Source organism: Procambarus clarkii, chromosome 26 (genome assembly GCF_040958095.1).
Source record: "Procambarus clarkii isolate CNS0578487 chromosome 26, FALCON_Pclarkii_2.0, whole genome shotgun sequence".
Classification (NCBI taxonomy): Eukaryota; Metazoa; Arthropoda; class Malacostraca; order Decapoda; family Cambaridae; genus Procambarus; species Procambarus clarkii.
Window position 1 is genome coordinate 22,357,250 of NC_091175.1, and position 19,245 is coordinate 22,376,494.

General features: G+C 41.0%; 1 protein-coding gene across 1 annotated transcript in view; it reads right to left on the reverse strand.

Moving 5' to 3' along the window:
* Positions 1-7,607: 7,607 nt before the first annotated feature.
* LOC123749621 (protein O-linked-mannose beta-1,2-N-acetylglucosaminyltransferase 1-like) overlaps positions 7,608-19,245 on the reverse strand; it is a 42,461-nt gene continuing 30,823 nt past the window's right edge. Inside the window, exons 8-11 of the mRNA XM_069331537.1 lie at positions 14,819-15,003; positions 13,578-13,686; positions 8,401-8,478; positions 7,608-8,003 (exon numbers count right to left, since the gene is read on the reverse strand). Of these exons, the coding sequence (XP_069187638.1) occupies positions 7,890-8,003; positions 8,401-8,478; positions 13,578-13,686; positions 14,819-15,003 (486 nt within the window). The 3' untranslated portion in view covers positions 7,608-7,889. The remainder of the gene's footprint in view (positions 8,004-8,400; positions 8,479-13,577; positions 13,687-14,818; positions 15,004-19,245) is intronic.

The window sequence follows — 19,245 nt, forward strand, 5'->3', positions numbered from 1 at the left end:
CCCGCATGTTCAAAGATCGACACACACACACACACACACACACACATACACACACACACACACACACACGCACACACACACGCACACACACACACACACACACGCACGCACACACACACGCACACATACGCGCACACACACACACACACACACACACACACACACACACACACACACACACACACACACACACACACACACGCACACACACACACGCGCACACACACGCGCACACACACACACACACACACACACACACACACACACACACACACACACACACACACACACACACACACACAGGTGGGGTGGGGGTTTCCCTTAAACCCCCACCCCTCACCCCAAACTCCTCTGAGACCCTGCAAACCACCTCACAGTTCTTCTCACCCACAGAAAAGCTTCCCACACCAGCAGAATGCTCGCCAAGAAAGGGACAAGAAAATGAACTAAAGAAAGTGAGCTTCAAGGCAATGTTCACTAACAAAGATGGGATTACAAATAAAACAAGTGAACTCAGAGAATGGGCACTAGAAGAAAACCCAGACATAATAGCACTCACAGAAACAAAGCTAACAAACACCATAACAAACGCAGTGTTTCCACAGGGCTACTATGTAGTGAGGAAAGAGAGAGAAGGGAGAGGAGGAGGTGGTGTAGCTTTGCTACTAAGAGAAGGTTGGAGTTTCGAAGAGATGGTAATTCAGAACTGTGAAGGTTTCAGTGACTACATATCAGGCACCATAGCAACTGGAGGACAGAAAATTATAGTAGTAGTCATATATAACCCCCCACCAAATGACAGAAGGCCCAGACAGGAATATGATAGAAACAACTTGGCCACCATCAATATAATAGAGAGCAGCTTCTGTGGCTAGCAGGAACGGATCCAGGCTACTAATCATGGGAGACTTCAACCATGGAAAGATAGATTGGGGGAACAGAGACCCACATGGAGGCCCAGACACATGGAGAGCTAAGCTGCTGGATGTGTCAACAAGAAACTTTCTAAGTCAACACGTCAAGGGACCGACAAGAACGAGAGGAGGGGATGAACCAGCCTTGCTTGATCTGATATTTACCATAAATGAGTCGGATATAAGGGAAGTTAAGTTGGAAGCCCCCTTGGGAATGAGTGATCATAGTGTATTGAGCTTTGAGTACCTGGTTGAGCTAGGAATTATCACCCCCAAAAAAGAACTGGGAAACAAAGGGCTGGCGTACCGAAAGGGAAACTATGAGGAAATGAATAAATTCCTATGGGATATACATTGGGACACAGAACTCGGAACCAAGTCCGTACAAGACATGATGGACTATGTCACCTAAAAATGTCAGGAGGCTGTAAGCAGGTTTGTCCCAGCCCAACAGGAAAAAACAGAGAAGCAAAGGAAGAATCCGTGGTTTAATAGGGAATGTATGAAAGCAAAGGAGCTGAACAAAAGGGCATGGAGGAACTTCCGTAATAACAGAACACCAGAAAGTAGAGAGAGATACCAGAGAACCAGGAACGAGTATGTTAGTGTGAGAAGGACAGGTACACAGAGAATGACAAAGAAGTGTGTGAAGAACTCAACAAAAGGTTCCAGGAGGTCTTTACAATAGAACAGGGAGAAGTCACGGCGCTAGGAGAGGTGGCAGCAAACCAAGTGACCTTGGAAAGGTTCGAAATTACAAGAGATGAGGTCAAGAAGCACCTATTGGAGCTGGATGTGAGAAAAGCTGTTGGGCTGGATGGAATCTCACTATGGGTATTGAAAGAGTGTGCAGGAGCACTTTGCTTGCCACTCTCCATAATGTATAGTAGGTCACTGGAAACGGGAGACCTACCAGAAATATGGAAGACTGCTAATGTAGTATCAATATTTAAACAGGGTGACAGACAAGAGGCACTGAACTACAGGCCAGTGTCCTTAACTTGTATACCATGCAAGGTGATGGAGAAGATTGTGAGAAAAAACCTAGTAACACATCTGGAGAGAAGAGACTTTGTGACACCCCATCAACATGGGTTCAGGGAGGGTAAATCTTGCCTTACAGGCTTGATAGAATTCTACAATCAGGTGACAAAGATTAAGCAAGAAAGAGAAGGATGGGCGGACTGCATTTTTTTGGACTGTCGGAAAGCCTTTGACACAGTAACCCATAAAAGGTTGATGCATAAGCTCGAGAAACAGGCAGGAGTAACTGGTAGGGCGCTCCAGTGGATAAGGGAGTACCTAAGCAATGGGAAGCAGAGAGTTATAGTGAGGGGTGAGACCTCAGAATGGCGTGAAGTCACCAGTGGAGTCCCACAGGGTTCTGTGCTTGGACCTATCCTGTTTCTGATATACGTAAATGATCTCTCAGAGGGTATAGACTCATTCCTCTCAATGTTTGCTGACGACGCCAAAATTATGAGAAGGATTAAGACAGAGGAGGACAGCTTGAGGCTTCAAGAAGACCTGGACAAGCTGCAGGAATGGTCGAACAAATGGCTGTTAGAGTTTAACCCAAGCAAATGTAATGTAATGAAGATAGGGGTAGGAAGCAGGAGACCAGATACAAGGTATCACTTGGGAGATGAAATACTTCAAGAGTCAGAGAGAGAGAAAGACCTGGGGGTTGATATCATGCCAGACCTGTCCCCTGAAGCTCATATCAAGAGGATAACATCAGCAGCATATGCCAGGTTGGCTAACATAAGAACGGCCTTTAGAAACTTGTGTAAGGAATCTTTCAGAACATTATATTCCACATATGTCAGACCAATCCTGGAGTATGCGGCACCAGCATGGAGTCCATATCTAGTCAAGCATAAGACTAAACTGGAAAAGGTTCAAAGGTTTGCCACCAGACTAGTACCCGAGCTGAGAGGTATGAGCTACGAGGAGAGACTACGGGAATTGAACCTCACTTCGTTGGAAGACAGAAGAGTTAGGGGGGACATGATCACCACATTCAAGATTCTCAAGGGAATCGACAGGGTTGATAAAGACAGGCTATTTAACACAAGGGGCACACGCACTAGGGGACACAGGTGGAAACTGAGTGCCCAAATGAGCCACAGAGATATTTGAAAGAACTTTTTTAGTGTCAGAGTGGTTGACAAATGGAATGCATTAGGAAGTAATGTGGTGGAGGCTGACTCCATACACAGTTTCAAGTGTAGATATGATAGAGCCCAATAGGCTCAGGAACCTGTACACCTGTTGATTGACGGTTGAGAGGCGGGACCAAAGAGCCAGAGCTCAACCCCCACAAGCACAACTAGGTGAGTACACACACACACACATATTGAGTGTAAGGAATCATTCAGAACCTTGTATACCGCATATGTAAGACCAATCCTGAAGTATGCGGCCCCGGCATGGAGCCCGTACCTTGTCAAGCACAAGACGAAGCTGGAAAAAGTTCAGAGGTGTGGGATATCTGGGGCTTGACTCAATTATTCAATTATTTACTTATTTGATTTAATAAACGAAGGACCACCCACTTTTGAGAAAAGAGGGAAAAGTAATAAAAGTGATCATTAGAATAACACTAGAGAACCAGTGTCTATGGATAATTATTAAAAAGGATAATCACTTGAAATAATGAATGGACTGTATGATTAATTAATTAAAGTCAGAGCCTCAAACACCTACATTGGGGGGGGGGGGGGGGTTATTGCTAGAACTTCATATACGTCTAGGAACTAGTGTGGTTCGCCACCAGTTCATTGCTGAGTAAATGATATTATAAATCTTAACTGCTATAGATTCAAATATGTGAACTTAAATTGTGAATATTAATGAATATTAAATTACTGAGCAACAGTCAAAGCAAACACATGGATTACCAATCATCATATCTGGTAATAATCTATTCAATATAATGATCCTACAAAATTGTATAAGAATCAAATTAGGTGAATTAAATTTGTACGAAAGGAGTCTTAGCTTTAAGACGATTTCTATGACATAGTTTCGTCATTGGTCCGCGTGATCACAGGATCTCCACATAGAAGGAACTAGAGGTGAATAACGCGAATGAAGAAAAACGACTCGATGACGCCTCACATACGGGCTGAAATTTAAAGAATATTAAGTAGCATTGGAATAGGCTACTTTTAAGCTCAATATTCATGTAACAGAAGAAATGCCGAATTGGTACTAACGTTGGATTTGGGGTCTTCTCACTATGTAACGACAGACTACTCACAAATATACAATCTTAGATGATGCATCAAGAAAGAAACCTATACTTAACGTGAGTGTATGGAATATTGAAGTCTGCCGATATCGCGTCTGCCAGTCCCAGACGTTCACGGCGTTGTACGCGTATTTGTGGGTTTTGGCTTTAATTGTAGACGCGTTATTGGCTGGCTGGGCACTATAGAGCACGTGGAGGAATAATTATTCACTATTAGTTGGGTATCAGCGTAATTCTTGCCGATAACTTCCAATCACCACGTGTCTCGCCACTCTTCACGCCAGGACCCTCCTCTCTCACCAACTGTCCTCTCCACAAGATCTCGTACAAACAATGGCGTCGCCGCCTCCCTCAACCCGGCTCTCGCATTCACCACAGAAATTATTAATCACGAATAATTCTTTTCCGCGCGATTATGGATGAAACACGTTAATGAGGACTGGGTTGCAATTATAGGGCTTTAAATATTATCGTATTCTCGTTTTATGGTGTTAAACGAGAAATGGAGAAGATTTTAGTTTTCTCCATGGCATTCGCGCGTGACAGAAAAAACTATTACTTGATAACAATTGTAACTAATAACTCTCGATTTGAGATTATTGGGAGTTATATTATCCGTAAGTAATTATTACACGGAATACTGATGATTTTAGAGAACCACATTCAATTCTCTAACCCATTGGTAATAAACGTGTCTAACTAGACATTATCTGATGCAATGTTGCTACTCTATTTCATGAGAATTCTAGCATTAATACGCAGATGCAATGGTTAATTTATGTTGACACTACCGTTAGTAAAATTAGGAACTACTGTAGTTAGTATATAATAATAATGATTTATTATAATACAATAGTAGTTTATTAGTGTTGGAAATTTCCAACAAGAGGTATGCCACTAGGCTAGTCCCAGAACTATGAGGCATGAGTTACGAGGAATGGCTGCGTGAAATGCACCTCACGACACCGAAAGAGAGAAGAGTAAGGGGAAACATGATCACTACCTACAAAATTCTCAAAGGAATTGACAGGGTAGATAAGGATAAACTGTTTAACGCAGGTGGTATGTGAACAAGAGGACACTGGTGGAGACTGGGTTCCCAATGAGCCACAGAGACGTCAGAAAGAATTTTTTCAGTTTCAGAGTAGTTAACAGGTGGGAATGCATTAGGCAGTGATGTGGTTGAGGCTGACTCCATACACAGTTTCAAATATTGATATGATAAGAGCCCAGTAGGCTCAGGAATCTGTACATCAGTTGATTGACAGTTGAGAGGCGGGACCAAAGAGCCAGAGCTCAGCCCACGCAAGCACAACTAGGTGAGTACACACTGAATTACAAAGCTTGTCGAGAAACACAATAACAAATTTTTATGGCCTCCATTTGTTAGAGTGACCAGCGGGAGGATACTTAAACAAAAGAGAAGTTTTTGCTTTACTTATATATGAAACTAAAGCTTACATTGAATGCTGTTGGTACATATGAAATTAAAGTTTACATTAAATGCTGTCGGTACATATGAAACTAAAGCTTACATTGAATGCTGTTGGTACATATGAAATTAAAGTTTACATTAAATGCTGTCGGTACATATGAAACTAAAGCTTACATTGAATGCTGTTGGTACATATGAAATTAAAGTTTACATTGAATGCTGTCGGTACATATGAAACTAAAGCTTAGGAGGACAAAAACAGAGGAGAACAGCTTGAGGCTTCGAGAAGACCTGGACAAACTGAAGAAATGGTTCAACAAATGGTTGTATGAGATTAACCCGAACAAATGTAATATAATGAAGATAGGTGTAGGGAGCAGGAGGCCAGATACAAGGTGTCATTTGGGAGATGAAATTCTTCAGGGATCACAGAGTGAAAGACCTGAGGGATGATATCACGCCAGACTTGTCCCCCGAAGCCCATATCAAGAGGATAATATCAGCGGTATATGCCAGGTTCGCCACCATAAGAACAGTCTTTTGAAACTTGCGAAGGGAATCATTCGGTACCTTATATACCACATATGTCAGACCAATCTTGGAGTATGCAGCTCCAGCATGGAGTCCATATCTCGTCAGTCACAAGATTAAACTGGAGAAGGTTCAAAGGTTTGCTACAAGACTAGTCCCCGGCCTGAAGGGCATGAGCTATGAGGAGAGACTACGGGAATTAAACCTCACGTCGCTGGAAGACAGAAGAGTTCGGAAGGACATGATCACCACATACAAGATTCTCAAGGGAATTGATAGGGTAGATATAGGTAGATTATTTAACACAAGGGGCATACGCACTAAGGGACACAGGTGGAAAGTGAGTGACCAAATGAGCCATAGAGACATTAGAAAGAATATTTTTAGTGTCAGAGTGGTTGACAAATGGAATGCATTAGAAAAGGATGAGGTGGAGGCAGACTTCATACACAGTTTCAAGTGTACATATGATAGAGCCCAGTAGGCTCAGGAACCTGTACACCAGTTGATTGACGGTTGAGAGGCGGGACCAAAGAGCCAGCGCTCAACCCCCGCAAAAACCACAAGGTGAGTACACACAGATGCACGGTCCATTATACAAAGTAGTAATGGAAGCGGCTTTTGAGAATTAGCTCCTCTGAGAACGAACGTGTTGGTTTCCTTACAGCCAGATGCTCAATTATGGGTATCTTCCTAAATGGAAAAGATTCAGCGTATTTCATGTCTTCCAGAGTCGCGCTATAGATGTTTTCTGCTCTCTTAGTCATGCTGTAGGAAATATGAGAAACGTTGAATTAGTCTACAATATGTCTAGAGTTTGATATAAACACATAGTAAAATGTAACAATCATCACCTTATATTTATATAATAACAAACCAGAAATAACAGTACAATACACTGATTGCCTGAACCACAGAATTTCCATATTCGTTTTAGCGGAGCCAGGTAGCGTGTATGTATGTATATATACATTAATACACATAGGGTTGTATTGTGGTGGTCCTTGAGGTACTGACCTTTCCCAGGATGTAATTGTATATCAGTTGCCTAACTCACGGGTACCTATTTATTGCTAGGTGAATAAAGTCATCAGGTGAATGCAACGTGCTATCCCGGGGATCGAACCCAGGATCTTCAATTAGGAGTCGAAAATGTAACCACTGTACTACCGAGACCCTTTCCCATTTCATCAGTTCCTGTTGCTCTTAGAAAATCTTGCAGTCTAACGGCAAGCCGCATTTATGATATGGACTGCATATCCTTTCCCTCTGCTTCCGAATGTGTTGAAACGAAAATGCGTAATTCAACGACACGCGTCAGGCCCAATAAAATTGTAAAATGAGGTTTGAAGAGTTAATTTTTCAACCTCCTTCCCAAATGGAGTCGCACTCCACGAACCCGGGTACGATTTCCGATCGAGGCAGAAACAAATGGGCACCATTTCTTTCGTCTGATGAGGCTTAGACGAAAGTAAATTGTGAAAGTGTCCACCTAGCAGTAAATATAGATATATGGATACCTGAGAGACGTTTATTCACTTGGATCATTGGACACTCGAACACCGGCTTCAAACGTAAGAGACTTTCGTGCTACCGACCAAACCATGAATGCTCACGATAAGGATTTCATAGGATCTACATCAGTTGGGGTTCCAGTTAACTACCCCTGACATCCTTATTGTGAGCATCCATGGTCTAATTCTATTTAGCTCATCATAATCCAGTAATATGTATTACCGATATTTGCAGTGACTCACCAGAAGGGAGAGTTGGGACAGCCGATGACGTAGAGCTGGTTACCGAAGAAGGAAGCTGTGTACATCATCTCCAGGTTCTCGAGGACGTAATGATCGTCTAGCCCCAGACACTGACGGAAATAGGAACATGTTAGAAGGTTTGTTGACAGACCACACACTAGAAAATGAATGGACGACGACGTTTCGGGTCGTACTGGACCATTTTCAAGTCGATTGTGATTCTCAAGTCAATCACAATGGACTTGAGAATAGTCCAGGACGGACCGAAACGTCGTCGTCCCTTCACCTTCTAGGGTATGGTCTGGTCAACATATTTCAGCCACGTTATTGTGACTCATCATCTGCATGTTAAAGGATTTGACCAAGATACTCATAATGTCGCTCAAACAATAAGCATAAAACAAGCATTCATTCAAGCAACCATAAATGGAAACTAATAATGAAAATATAGTATGTTAATATGATAGCTGTTCTTACGATTGAGATAAGAATGGCAGAACAACTCACCCTGGCGACAACGTAGTAGGCCCAATAGACATGTTTCTCGAATGGCATGTTCACGTACACCACGTAGCTCTGGTTCATCTGAAGAACATTGAAATATACTTTGGAGATGTGACGGCCATCAGGCGGGTGCTTTATCATAGCCACGCATTTAAAGCAGTCCTAGTACATCAAACTATGAAGGTTTAGTTGCCACCAAGGAGAAAGCTATCAAATGAAAATAGGAAAATTAAAGCCAAGGCCACCAGGGCCAGCTTAAGTATTTCCCAGGGTTCTTAATAAATGTTGAGTTTAGATAGTTCTTGTCTCATATGAGAACAGAATAAAGGAACTGCAGAGGACCTTTTGGCTCATACGAAACAGCTCATTATATATATCTATATCTATATATATATATATATATATATATATATATATATATATATATATATATGTATATATATATATATATATATATATATATATATATATATATATATATATATATATATATATATATATATATATATATATATATATATATATATATATGCCTATACTTGCATAACCACAAGTGAAGATTAACAATCTTTGGACAACACCCACCAGTGGGCCTCGAACCCAGAAAGCACAACTACCTTCCAGTAGCTGCCATAACTAGTACGCCTTAACCCACTACACCATCAGACCCTACAAAAGAAGTAGAGACTTCGAGATATATATACACCTCAAATATCTCCACTTCCCGAGGGCACTAGACAAGTGAGAGGTTACTCTGCGTTTTTCATCAAGCCACTGTCAATGTGAGAGAACTCGTGTCCATGCTATAAGCCTATACTTGCATAAACCACAAGTGAAGATTAACAATCTTTGGACAACACCCACCAGTGGGCCTCGAACCCAGAAAGCACAACTACCTTCCAGTAGCTGCCATAACTAGTACCCCTTAACCCACTACACCATCAGTGGAGATATTTGAGGTGTATATATATCTCGAAGTCTCTACTTCTTTTGTAGGGTCTGATGGTGTAGTGGGTTAAGGCGTACTAGTTATGGCAGCTACTGGAAGGTAGTTGTGCTTTCTGGGTTCGAGGCCCACTGGTGGGTGTTGTCCAAAGATTGTTAATCTTCACTTGTGGTTTATGCAAGTATAGGCTTATAGCATGGACACGAGTTCTCTCACATTGACAGTGGCTTGATGAAAAACGCAGAGTAACCTCTCACTTGTCTAGTGCCCTCGGGAAGTGGAGATATTTGAGGTGTATATATATCTCGAAGTCTCTACTTCTTTTGTAGGGTCTGATGGTGTAGTGGGTTAAGGCGTACTAGTTATGGCAGCTACTGGAAGGTAGTTGTGCTTTCTGGGTTCGAGGCCCACTGGTGGGTGTTGTCCAAAGATTGTTACTCTTCACTTGTGGTTTATGCAAGTATAGGCTTATAGCATGGACACGAGTTCTCTCACATTGACAGTGGCTTGAGGAAAAACGCAGAGTAACCTCTCACTTGTCTAGTGCCCTCGGGAAGTGGAGATATTTGAGGTGTATGTATATCTCGAAGTCTCTACTTCTTTTGTAGGGTCTGATGGTGTAGTGGGTTAAGGCGTACTAGTTATGGCAGCTACTGGAAGGTAGTTGTGCTTTCTGGGTTCGAGGCCCACTGGTGGGTGTTGTCCAAAGATTGTTAATCTTCACTTGTGGTTTATGCAAGTATAGGCTTATAGCATGGACACGAGTTCTCTCACATTGACAGTGGCTTGATGAAAAACGCAGAGTAACCTCTCACTTATCTAGTGCCCTCGGGAAGTGGAGATATTTGAGGTGTATATATATCTCGAAGTCTCTACTTCTTTTGTAGGGTCTGATGGTATAGTGGGTTACGGCGTACTAGTTATGGCAGCTACTGGAAGGTAGTTGTGCTTTCTGGGTTCGAGGCCCACTGGTGGGTGTTGTCCAAAGATTGTTATATATATATATATATATATATATATATATATATATATATGTATATATATATATATATATATATATATATATATATATATATATATATGTCGTACCTAGTAGCCAGAACGCACTTCTGAGCCTACTATGCAAGGCCCGATTTGCCTAATAAGCCAAGTTTTCCTGAATTAATATATTTTCTCTAATTTTTTTCTTATGAAATGATAAAGCTAACCATTTCATTATGTATGAGGTCAATTTTATTTTATTGGAGTTAAAATTAACGTAGATATAGGACCTAACCTAACCAACCCTACCTAACCTAACCTAACCTATCTTTATAGGTTAGGTTAGGTTAGGTAGCCGAAAAAGTTAGGTTAGGTTAGGTTAGGTAGGTTAGGTAGTCGAAAAACAATTAATTCATGAAAACTTGGCTTATTAGGCAAATCGAGCCTTGAATAGCAGGCCAAGAAGTGCGTTCTGGCTACTAGGTACGACACATATATATATATATATATATATATATATATATATATATATATATATATATATATATATATATATATAACCAACTGAAAACTCACACTCACACCCCAGAAGTGACTCGAACCCATACTGCCAGGGTTCGAGTCACTTCTGGGGTATGAGTTTTCAGTTGCATATATGCCTGGAGACCGTTCAAGCTTGTTCGCATTTGTGTTCCTCATGTGTGCCCCAAAGAATGAGGTGATTTGATAAAATACCATGCCCAAGATTACCAACAGAGTGCCGGCGGGGGGATGGGGAATTAGCCTCAGCTACCATCCTCATATTGTCCGGTCGTGTTGGTCGAGTGGTTAAGGGATCCTGTACATCAGATGCATTGCTTCTGGCAGTATGGGTTCGAGTCACTTCTGGGGTGTGAGTTTTCAGTTGCATATATGCCTGGAGACTGTTCAGGCTTGTTCGCATGTATATATATATATATATATATATATATATATATATATATATATATATATATATATATATATATATATATATATATATATATATATATATATATATATATTATAGGCAAGACAACAACATCTCTTTGTAGGCGTTTAACGATGCATAAGCAACAGGGCTCCATTAAGGAACATATAATCTCTTCCCACAACCAAACCATCGCCAGAGAAATCCTAGTAAACAACACAGAAATCATCGATAGATACAGCGATAGCAGACGGCTTGACGTTTGCGAGGCACTGCACATTAAGAAGTCAACACCAGCAATCAACAGCCAATTAATGCACAACTATATTCTACCCACCTCAAAACTCCTCTCCAATATAGAAGCATCAAGAAATATGGACCAATAGGCTTTCTACAATCACTTCCATTTCAATACCCATTGTTTCGTGTTCTGTCTTGTGTTGATGAAATTAATACCCTATTAAATACCACCTCACCCCATCCACCTCACTCAAAAGAAGATATAAACAAATCGGAGATATGTAAGTTCCATTCAGTTGTGTATGTGTAAAGTCTTTGAAAATGTAATAAGTTTTACGAAACGCGCTCAAGTGTCGCGTCAGACTAGAAATAAAAATGAATTTTGGAGAATTGATTTTTGAATTACCTCCAACAGTGAAAAGAAATGTACGAAAGATTGAGAAAATTCGTGTTAGAATTATTAATCTTACTTTTTCGGTCATATTTAATAATATATGTCTACAGGAAAGACTGCTACCAAAATATACTTATATATATATGTATATATATATATATATATATATATATATATATATATATATATATATATATATATATATATATATATTTATATATATATATATATATATATATATATATATATATATATATATATATATATATATATGTATATATATATATATGCATATATATATATATATATATATATATATATATATATATATATATATATATATATATATATATATATATATATATATATATATATCTTGGTGTATACTGGCAGCAGGTTTTCTTTTAAACATGTCTCATTGAATATGACCGCATATTCAGTATTTACTATCTTCTGGTTTAGGGCAAAAGATAGAACAACCTACCATGAACACCCAAATCACGGAACTATTTGCTTAAGTGGATATTTTCCACAAATAGGTTCCATGAGTTAGGCACTTGTTGTGAGTCTGAATTTGCCGTTTGCCTGTGTGGCTGAAAATGGGCGAAATTTAAAAATTAAAAATATTTGAAAATAAAGTTGGATTTTTTTTTCCAAACCTAGCAAGTTAAGGGTCCTCTGGTAGGTTAGGAAGGCAGAAAATTCTCCAAAAGGTTTCAAAACGTCATTGAAAACCGTTAAATGTAAGTTTCCTCTCTTAACCTAACCAAGTAAGCCGGAGGACGCAAAACAGAAAACGGGACAGTACGTCACTTTGGTGAGCTAATTTCATTTCAAATTACAGTCCATTTTTGGCCATTAGCGCGCATACGAGCGAAAAGCGACGTTATTTTAAGGTGACGGGTTGAACCCAGGGGGACCACGACTAGCCTAAGTGCAGGCTTCATGTCCCCTACAATGAGAAAAGTAATCAAATGAATAAAGTGGTATAACAAAGGGATATAAATAAAATTATAAGATATGGCAACACAAAACAGAAATTGAAACAGTGGATATTAATTGTATCAGTTTAGATTCAGGAAAGACCTTGGTAAATGTAGTTTAGAAATAGGATTGTTGATATGAGGAGCAAATTACCTTGTAATATAATCGCCGTTGGATAGCGGGATTGTTTCGAGAGTAGATTAGACATTTATAAGAATGAAGTTTGCGTGGATGTAAATTAGGAGTGGATATAAATAAACCTAAGGGCCAATAGGCCTTCTGCACTTACCTTTATTCTAATGTTCTTTTGTTAACCTTGCAGTGGCACAGTACTTGGCACTCACCTGGTGCCGGGGTATGGGCAGCTGACATTGGCACTCACCTGGTGCCGGGGCATGGGCAGCTGACATTGACACTCACCTGGTGCCGGGGTATGGGCAGCTGACATTGGCACTCACCTGGTGCCGGGGTATAGGCAGCTGACATTGGCACTCACCTGGTGCCGGGGTATGGGCAGCTGACATTGGCACTCACCTGGTGCCGGGGTATGGGCAGCTGACATTGGCACTCACCTGGTGCCGGGGTATGGGCAGCTGACATTGGCACTCACCTGGTGCCGGGGTATGGGCAGCTGACATTGGCACTCACCTGGTGCCGGGGTATGGGCAGCTGACATTGGCACTCACCTGGTGCCGGGGTATGGGCAGCTCCACACACGGGTGCTTACTGAAGTGCACCACATGTCCTGTACGGATGTTGTTTGTGTGCAACTTGAGGTAGTTGTGCAGCTCTGCCCTGTGGACCAGCACGTGTTACTTGTACAGTATTTTGTGTTTTAATGTTTTTCTGTGATCAGTTACGCAATTCGTCAAATATATGACGGAGATTATGCTAATTGTAATGATTATTTCGGGACAATTTTAGGTTAGGACAAATTTTATTTCGATTTTTCTTTGTTTATACATGATAACAAACACAAGCAAAATTTAATAATAAATATGTCCGGCACTTTGTGTACCGAATTATTGTAATCACTGTCAACTGAAGAGGTGTTTATCTTACCCGTGGACGTGGAGGGTGACAACTTACCCGTGGACGTGGAGGGTGACAACTTACCCGTGGACGTGGAGGGTGACAACTTACTCGTGGACGTGGAGAGTGGCAACTTACCCGTGGACGTGGAGGGTGACAACTTACCCGTGGACGTGGAGGGTGACAACTTACCCGTGGACGTGGAGGGTGACAACTTACCCGTGGACGTGGAGGGTGACAACTTACCCGTGGACGTGGAGGGTGACAGTTTACCCGTGGACGTGGAGGGTGACAACTTACCCGTGGACGTGGAGGGTGACAACTTACCCGTGGACGTGGAGGGTGACAACTTACCTGTGGACGTGGAGGGTGACAACTTACCTGTGGACGTGGAGGGGGACAACTTTCCCATGGACGTGGAGGGTGACAACTTACCCATGGACGTGGAGGGTGACAACTTACCCGTGGACGTGGAGGGTGACAACTTACCCGTGGACGTGGAGGGTGACAACTTACCCGTGGACGTGGAGGGTGACAACTTACCCGTGGACGTGGAGGGTGACAACTTACCCGTGGACGTGGAGGGTGACAACTTACTCGTGGACGTGGAGGGTGACAACTTACCCGTGGACGTGGAGGGTGACAACTTACCCGTGGAGGTCGAGGGTGACAACTTACCCGTGGACGTGGAGGGTGACAACTTACTCGTGGACGTGGAGGGTGACAACTTACCCGTGGACGTGGAGGGTGACAACTTACCCGTGGAGGTGGAGGGTGACAACTTACCCATGGACGTGGAGGGTGACAACTTACCCATGGACGTGGAGGGTGACAACTTACCCGTGGAGGTCGAGGGGTGACAACTTACCCGTGGACGTGGAGGGTGACAACTTACCCGTGGAGGTCGAGGGTGACGTTGAGGAGAGCGTTGAGGGGCCGCTGGTTGTAGTACTGCTCTTGTTCTATACCGGTGACGTGGACTCCCCCTCCCCCACGGTGCTTGGTGCGTGGGATCTCCGGCACCAGGATGTCCCGATCACCCATTATGGTCTGTCTCGTCCACAGGTCCCAGTCCGCACTCTGTGGCACAGTCAACTGTCAGATTTTAATTATTAATTTGTAACTATCTAAATTGTATATGTACCTCTTCTAAGTGCTCACTGTGAATTTGCAAAATGCAAAAATTTTAAAAAATTGACTAGATAATTTCTATAATTAGGAATGCAAAATTAACATTTCAACCAGCGAGGACACTGGCCTTACTCTCAGGGAAATTGGCAACCGTATTGGCTTATACACATGCAGTTCCCAAAATGACTGGGAGAAACAAGGAAGCATATCCAAGACTGAATAGGAAGCATGACGGAATGTAGGATGTCTCTTACATCATTCTGAAGGCATACTGTTGGCATACATTGTTGCATTTCAACCCGTTCTCACACAAGACAGCACATATATGACTTAATGCTTAAAGTCAATATGTTGAATATGAATTAGTAAATATGTGATATATTCCCAGTTACTTTTTTTACCAAGGCCCAAACTCTTCTTCACGTACCAATTTACGTGTCACAGTACCCGTCCGTCAACATAGATAGCAGAATATTCGTGATTGGTTCAATTATAAGGAAAATTGTAGTTTTCAGGTCCCACATGGGTTGTGAAATTTACCTACTGTTGTCCATGCTCTTATAATATTACAGATCAGCTATATCCTATTGAAGGCTCGTAGTTTTGTTTTGAGAAATATTAGTTGTTCTTAGTAAATTATAATAAGCACTATAAATTATTACATAGAATAACAGTGCTTCACCAATCAATATTATATACCATAGTTTGGCTTTAAAAATCTTTAAAGAATGTTTTGTAGGAACGCTAACAGAAAACGATGTTACATTTGAATGTCTATGGGGTAAACTACTGCAAACAGGACGGTATTGTGTCTACTATACCAACTATAGCTAGGATGGATATATTGTCACCTACCGCCTGTTAGGTGGGAAAGGGGTCCAATACCACCCACAGGATGGGTATGAGGGTCACATCCACCCACAGGATGAGTATGGGGATCACATCCACCCACAGGAAGGGTATGGGGTCCAATACCACCCACAGGATGAGTATGGCGTCCACTACAACCCACAGGATGGGTATGGGGCTCCAACCACCCATAGAATGGGTATGGGGCTCCAACCACAAATAAAATGGGTATAGGGTCCAATAACACCCACTGGATGTTTAAGGCGTCCATTGCCGCGCGTCGAGCTCGAAAACCGCAGCATTCATCTCAGAACCATGCCTATTTCACACAGATTCCTTAATAAACGTAAGAGTTTTATATGTCACAAGAAAGATAGAAATATAAGCTTCATTCTAAATACCTTACCATGGGCATATTTAAATTTAAAGCGAAGATACGTGTACTTTTATAATAGCCGAGCTTTAACCCCGGACAGATTGATCGACCGAGCAACTCTCTCTCAGAACAATGTTTATTTCACGTGAATTCGTTAATAAACATATATGTTTTATATGTCTCAAGAAAGGCAGACATATAAGCTTCACTTTAAACACTTTACCATAGACATATTTAAAGTTCTAATGAAGATACATGTATTTTAAAAATTACGGAGCTCCCACCCCGTACAGACTGAACGACAGAGCAACTCTCTCTCAGATCAATGTTTATTTCACGTAAATTCGTTAATAAACACAAATGTTTTATATGTCTTAAGCAAGATAGAAATAAGAGCTTCATTTTCAATACATTACAATAGACATATTTATAGCTCAAGTGAAGATACATATGTTTTTATAGTAGCGCTCAGTAGCTTGTCGGGCATGGAGTGCAGACGCCTACGCACTTGCCGATATATTGTATAATTATCAAAGATACGCTAATAAAGCCTAAAATCTTATATGCCTCCAGAAAGACCGAGATATGAACATTATTATGATTTCACCAAATGAAATATATCATGTTCGAGAACAAAGATATATCAATTTTAAATTAAGTTTCGACTCTTGCTCGGGCGAGAGAGAGGGAGCGACTCTCGCCCCATCTATTGGAGATTCTGTCCACTAAAGACCCAAAGCTACTCAAACCCTCCTAGCATTATTTAAGTAATGAAGTAATATGGTATATTTACTATAATGTGGGTGTTGAATGCAGAACATGAGAAAACATATATTTACTCCAAACTAATATAATTTCATTATGAAATAAGTAAATAAGTAGCATCAAAGGAAGTCGACGGTCCAAGCGTCAATGTTGTGGAACGACTTATCCAAGATATATCGTTGTTTGGAAAGTGTTTGTTGGCATATCCAGTTGTCGCACTTCTCTGCACAAATTATCACAAATTTAAATTATAATGTTAACAAGTAGAATACGTATTTTTAATAAAATCTAACATAGCTAGCCAGAAAACATTTAACATTTATTAAAAAAATATATGTTTGGAAGTTAAATCGACTTCATAGGACAATAGTGTTGTTATATATACTCGTTATTCGTTGACATGCGTTCGCTACTTAAACTACCATGTACTGTACTTATGTGAAATCTCCCATGTCTCTTCGCTCATCTCACCGAACCCTACAGGCTCTGTGATATATTGCTTAATTAATTGAGATTCACAAATAAAGCTTATAATTGTATATGTTATCAAAAAGGCAGAGCTTATTTTAGTTCATTTATTATGCACCCCATACCCATCCTATGGGCGATAGTGGAGTGTTACAGAGGCGCATAATGGGCTCAGGGACTGAGCCCCACAATTCATATAGCCAAGGAAGTTATAATCTTGATAAGCTAGTTACAAAAGTCAATGCACATTGTCACATCAACAATGGGCTCGAGACCGACCACAAGTGCAGTTTATAATTTAAGCAACTGACATATATGGAGGGCTAGTGTCACAATTGATTTGTTTATCCTACACATAACCCCCTCTCCCCCATCCAATGGGCAGCGGTGGATAGGTTACAATCAAGTCGTTTTTTGCGTTTTATTCAGAGATTAGATCTTATTGGGTGAGGAAAGATATTCATATTTTAAAGAAGGCTTCTTGGCTGATGCTCTCCATTGATGGAAAATATACAACCTTTTGAAAATCAATGTTAGTTTGATCTAGATATTGTAATTAACGAAAGTATTTATGTCATCTGAAAGGTAGAAATATAGGCTACATCTAAAATCCTTTGTCATAAATATAACTGAAGTGAAAACGAAGATATATGCGTTTTGATAGTTACTTGATGGCTAGCTCTGAGAGTGTGAAGCCCTGCACACCAGCCAATAAATTGTATAATTAGTTTCCATATATTTTAATTAATCTTAAAAATCTATATGTCAGAAGAAAGGAAGATGTAGCCGTTAATGTGACAACATTTAAAAATATATATATCTTAAGTTAAATAAATAATATCACCTTATCGCCGGTGTCCGGACACATAAAAATTACCTAGGTATCAGTATCCAGCCAGGCGGGGATCACAGGCTGCACAATACTGATAAATTATGTAATGCACTACTTGTGGTCCATCTCGAACCCATTTATGATGTGACGACTTATAGTGAATTTTGTAACAAGCTCATCAAGATTGTAACTTGCTTAGCTAAATGATTTGTGGGGTTCGGTCCATTCATTTTCTTTCTTTATTATGCACCCCATAATATACATCCCGTGGGCGGTGGTGTAAAGGATTACAGAGGCACATAATCGGTTCAGGAACTGAACCCTCTAGTTCGTTTAGCTAAGCAAATAACAATCTTTTGACGCTAGTTACAAAATTATTATTGTACACATACTTATGCATACATGTACATATTCATACGTATACATATATACATACACATACACATTTAATCACCATCACAAATACACACATCAGTAATCTTTTGTGTCACAAGTGATTCAACAAGAGGCTCACAACAGTCACTATACAAGGCACTTTACATTTATGAGGAGTCGCACAGTTACTAGTCTTGCTGCACACCCACCCAACTGGGCGGCAGCTTTACAGTCATGTGCTCCACACCCACCCAACTGGGCGGCAGCTTTACAGTCATGTGTTCCACACCCACCCAACTGGGCGGCAGCTTTACAGTCATGTGCTCCACACCCACCCAACTGGGCGGCAGCTTTACAGTCATGTGCTCCACACCCACCCAACTGGGCGGCAGCTTTACAGTCATGTACTCCACACCCACCCAACTGGGCGGCAGCTTTACAGTCATGTGCTCCACACCCACCCAACTGGGCGGCAGCTTTACAGTCATGTGTATGCATTACCTACAGTAAGCAAATTTTGGATACT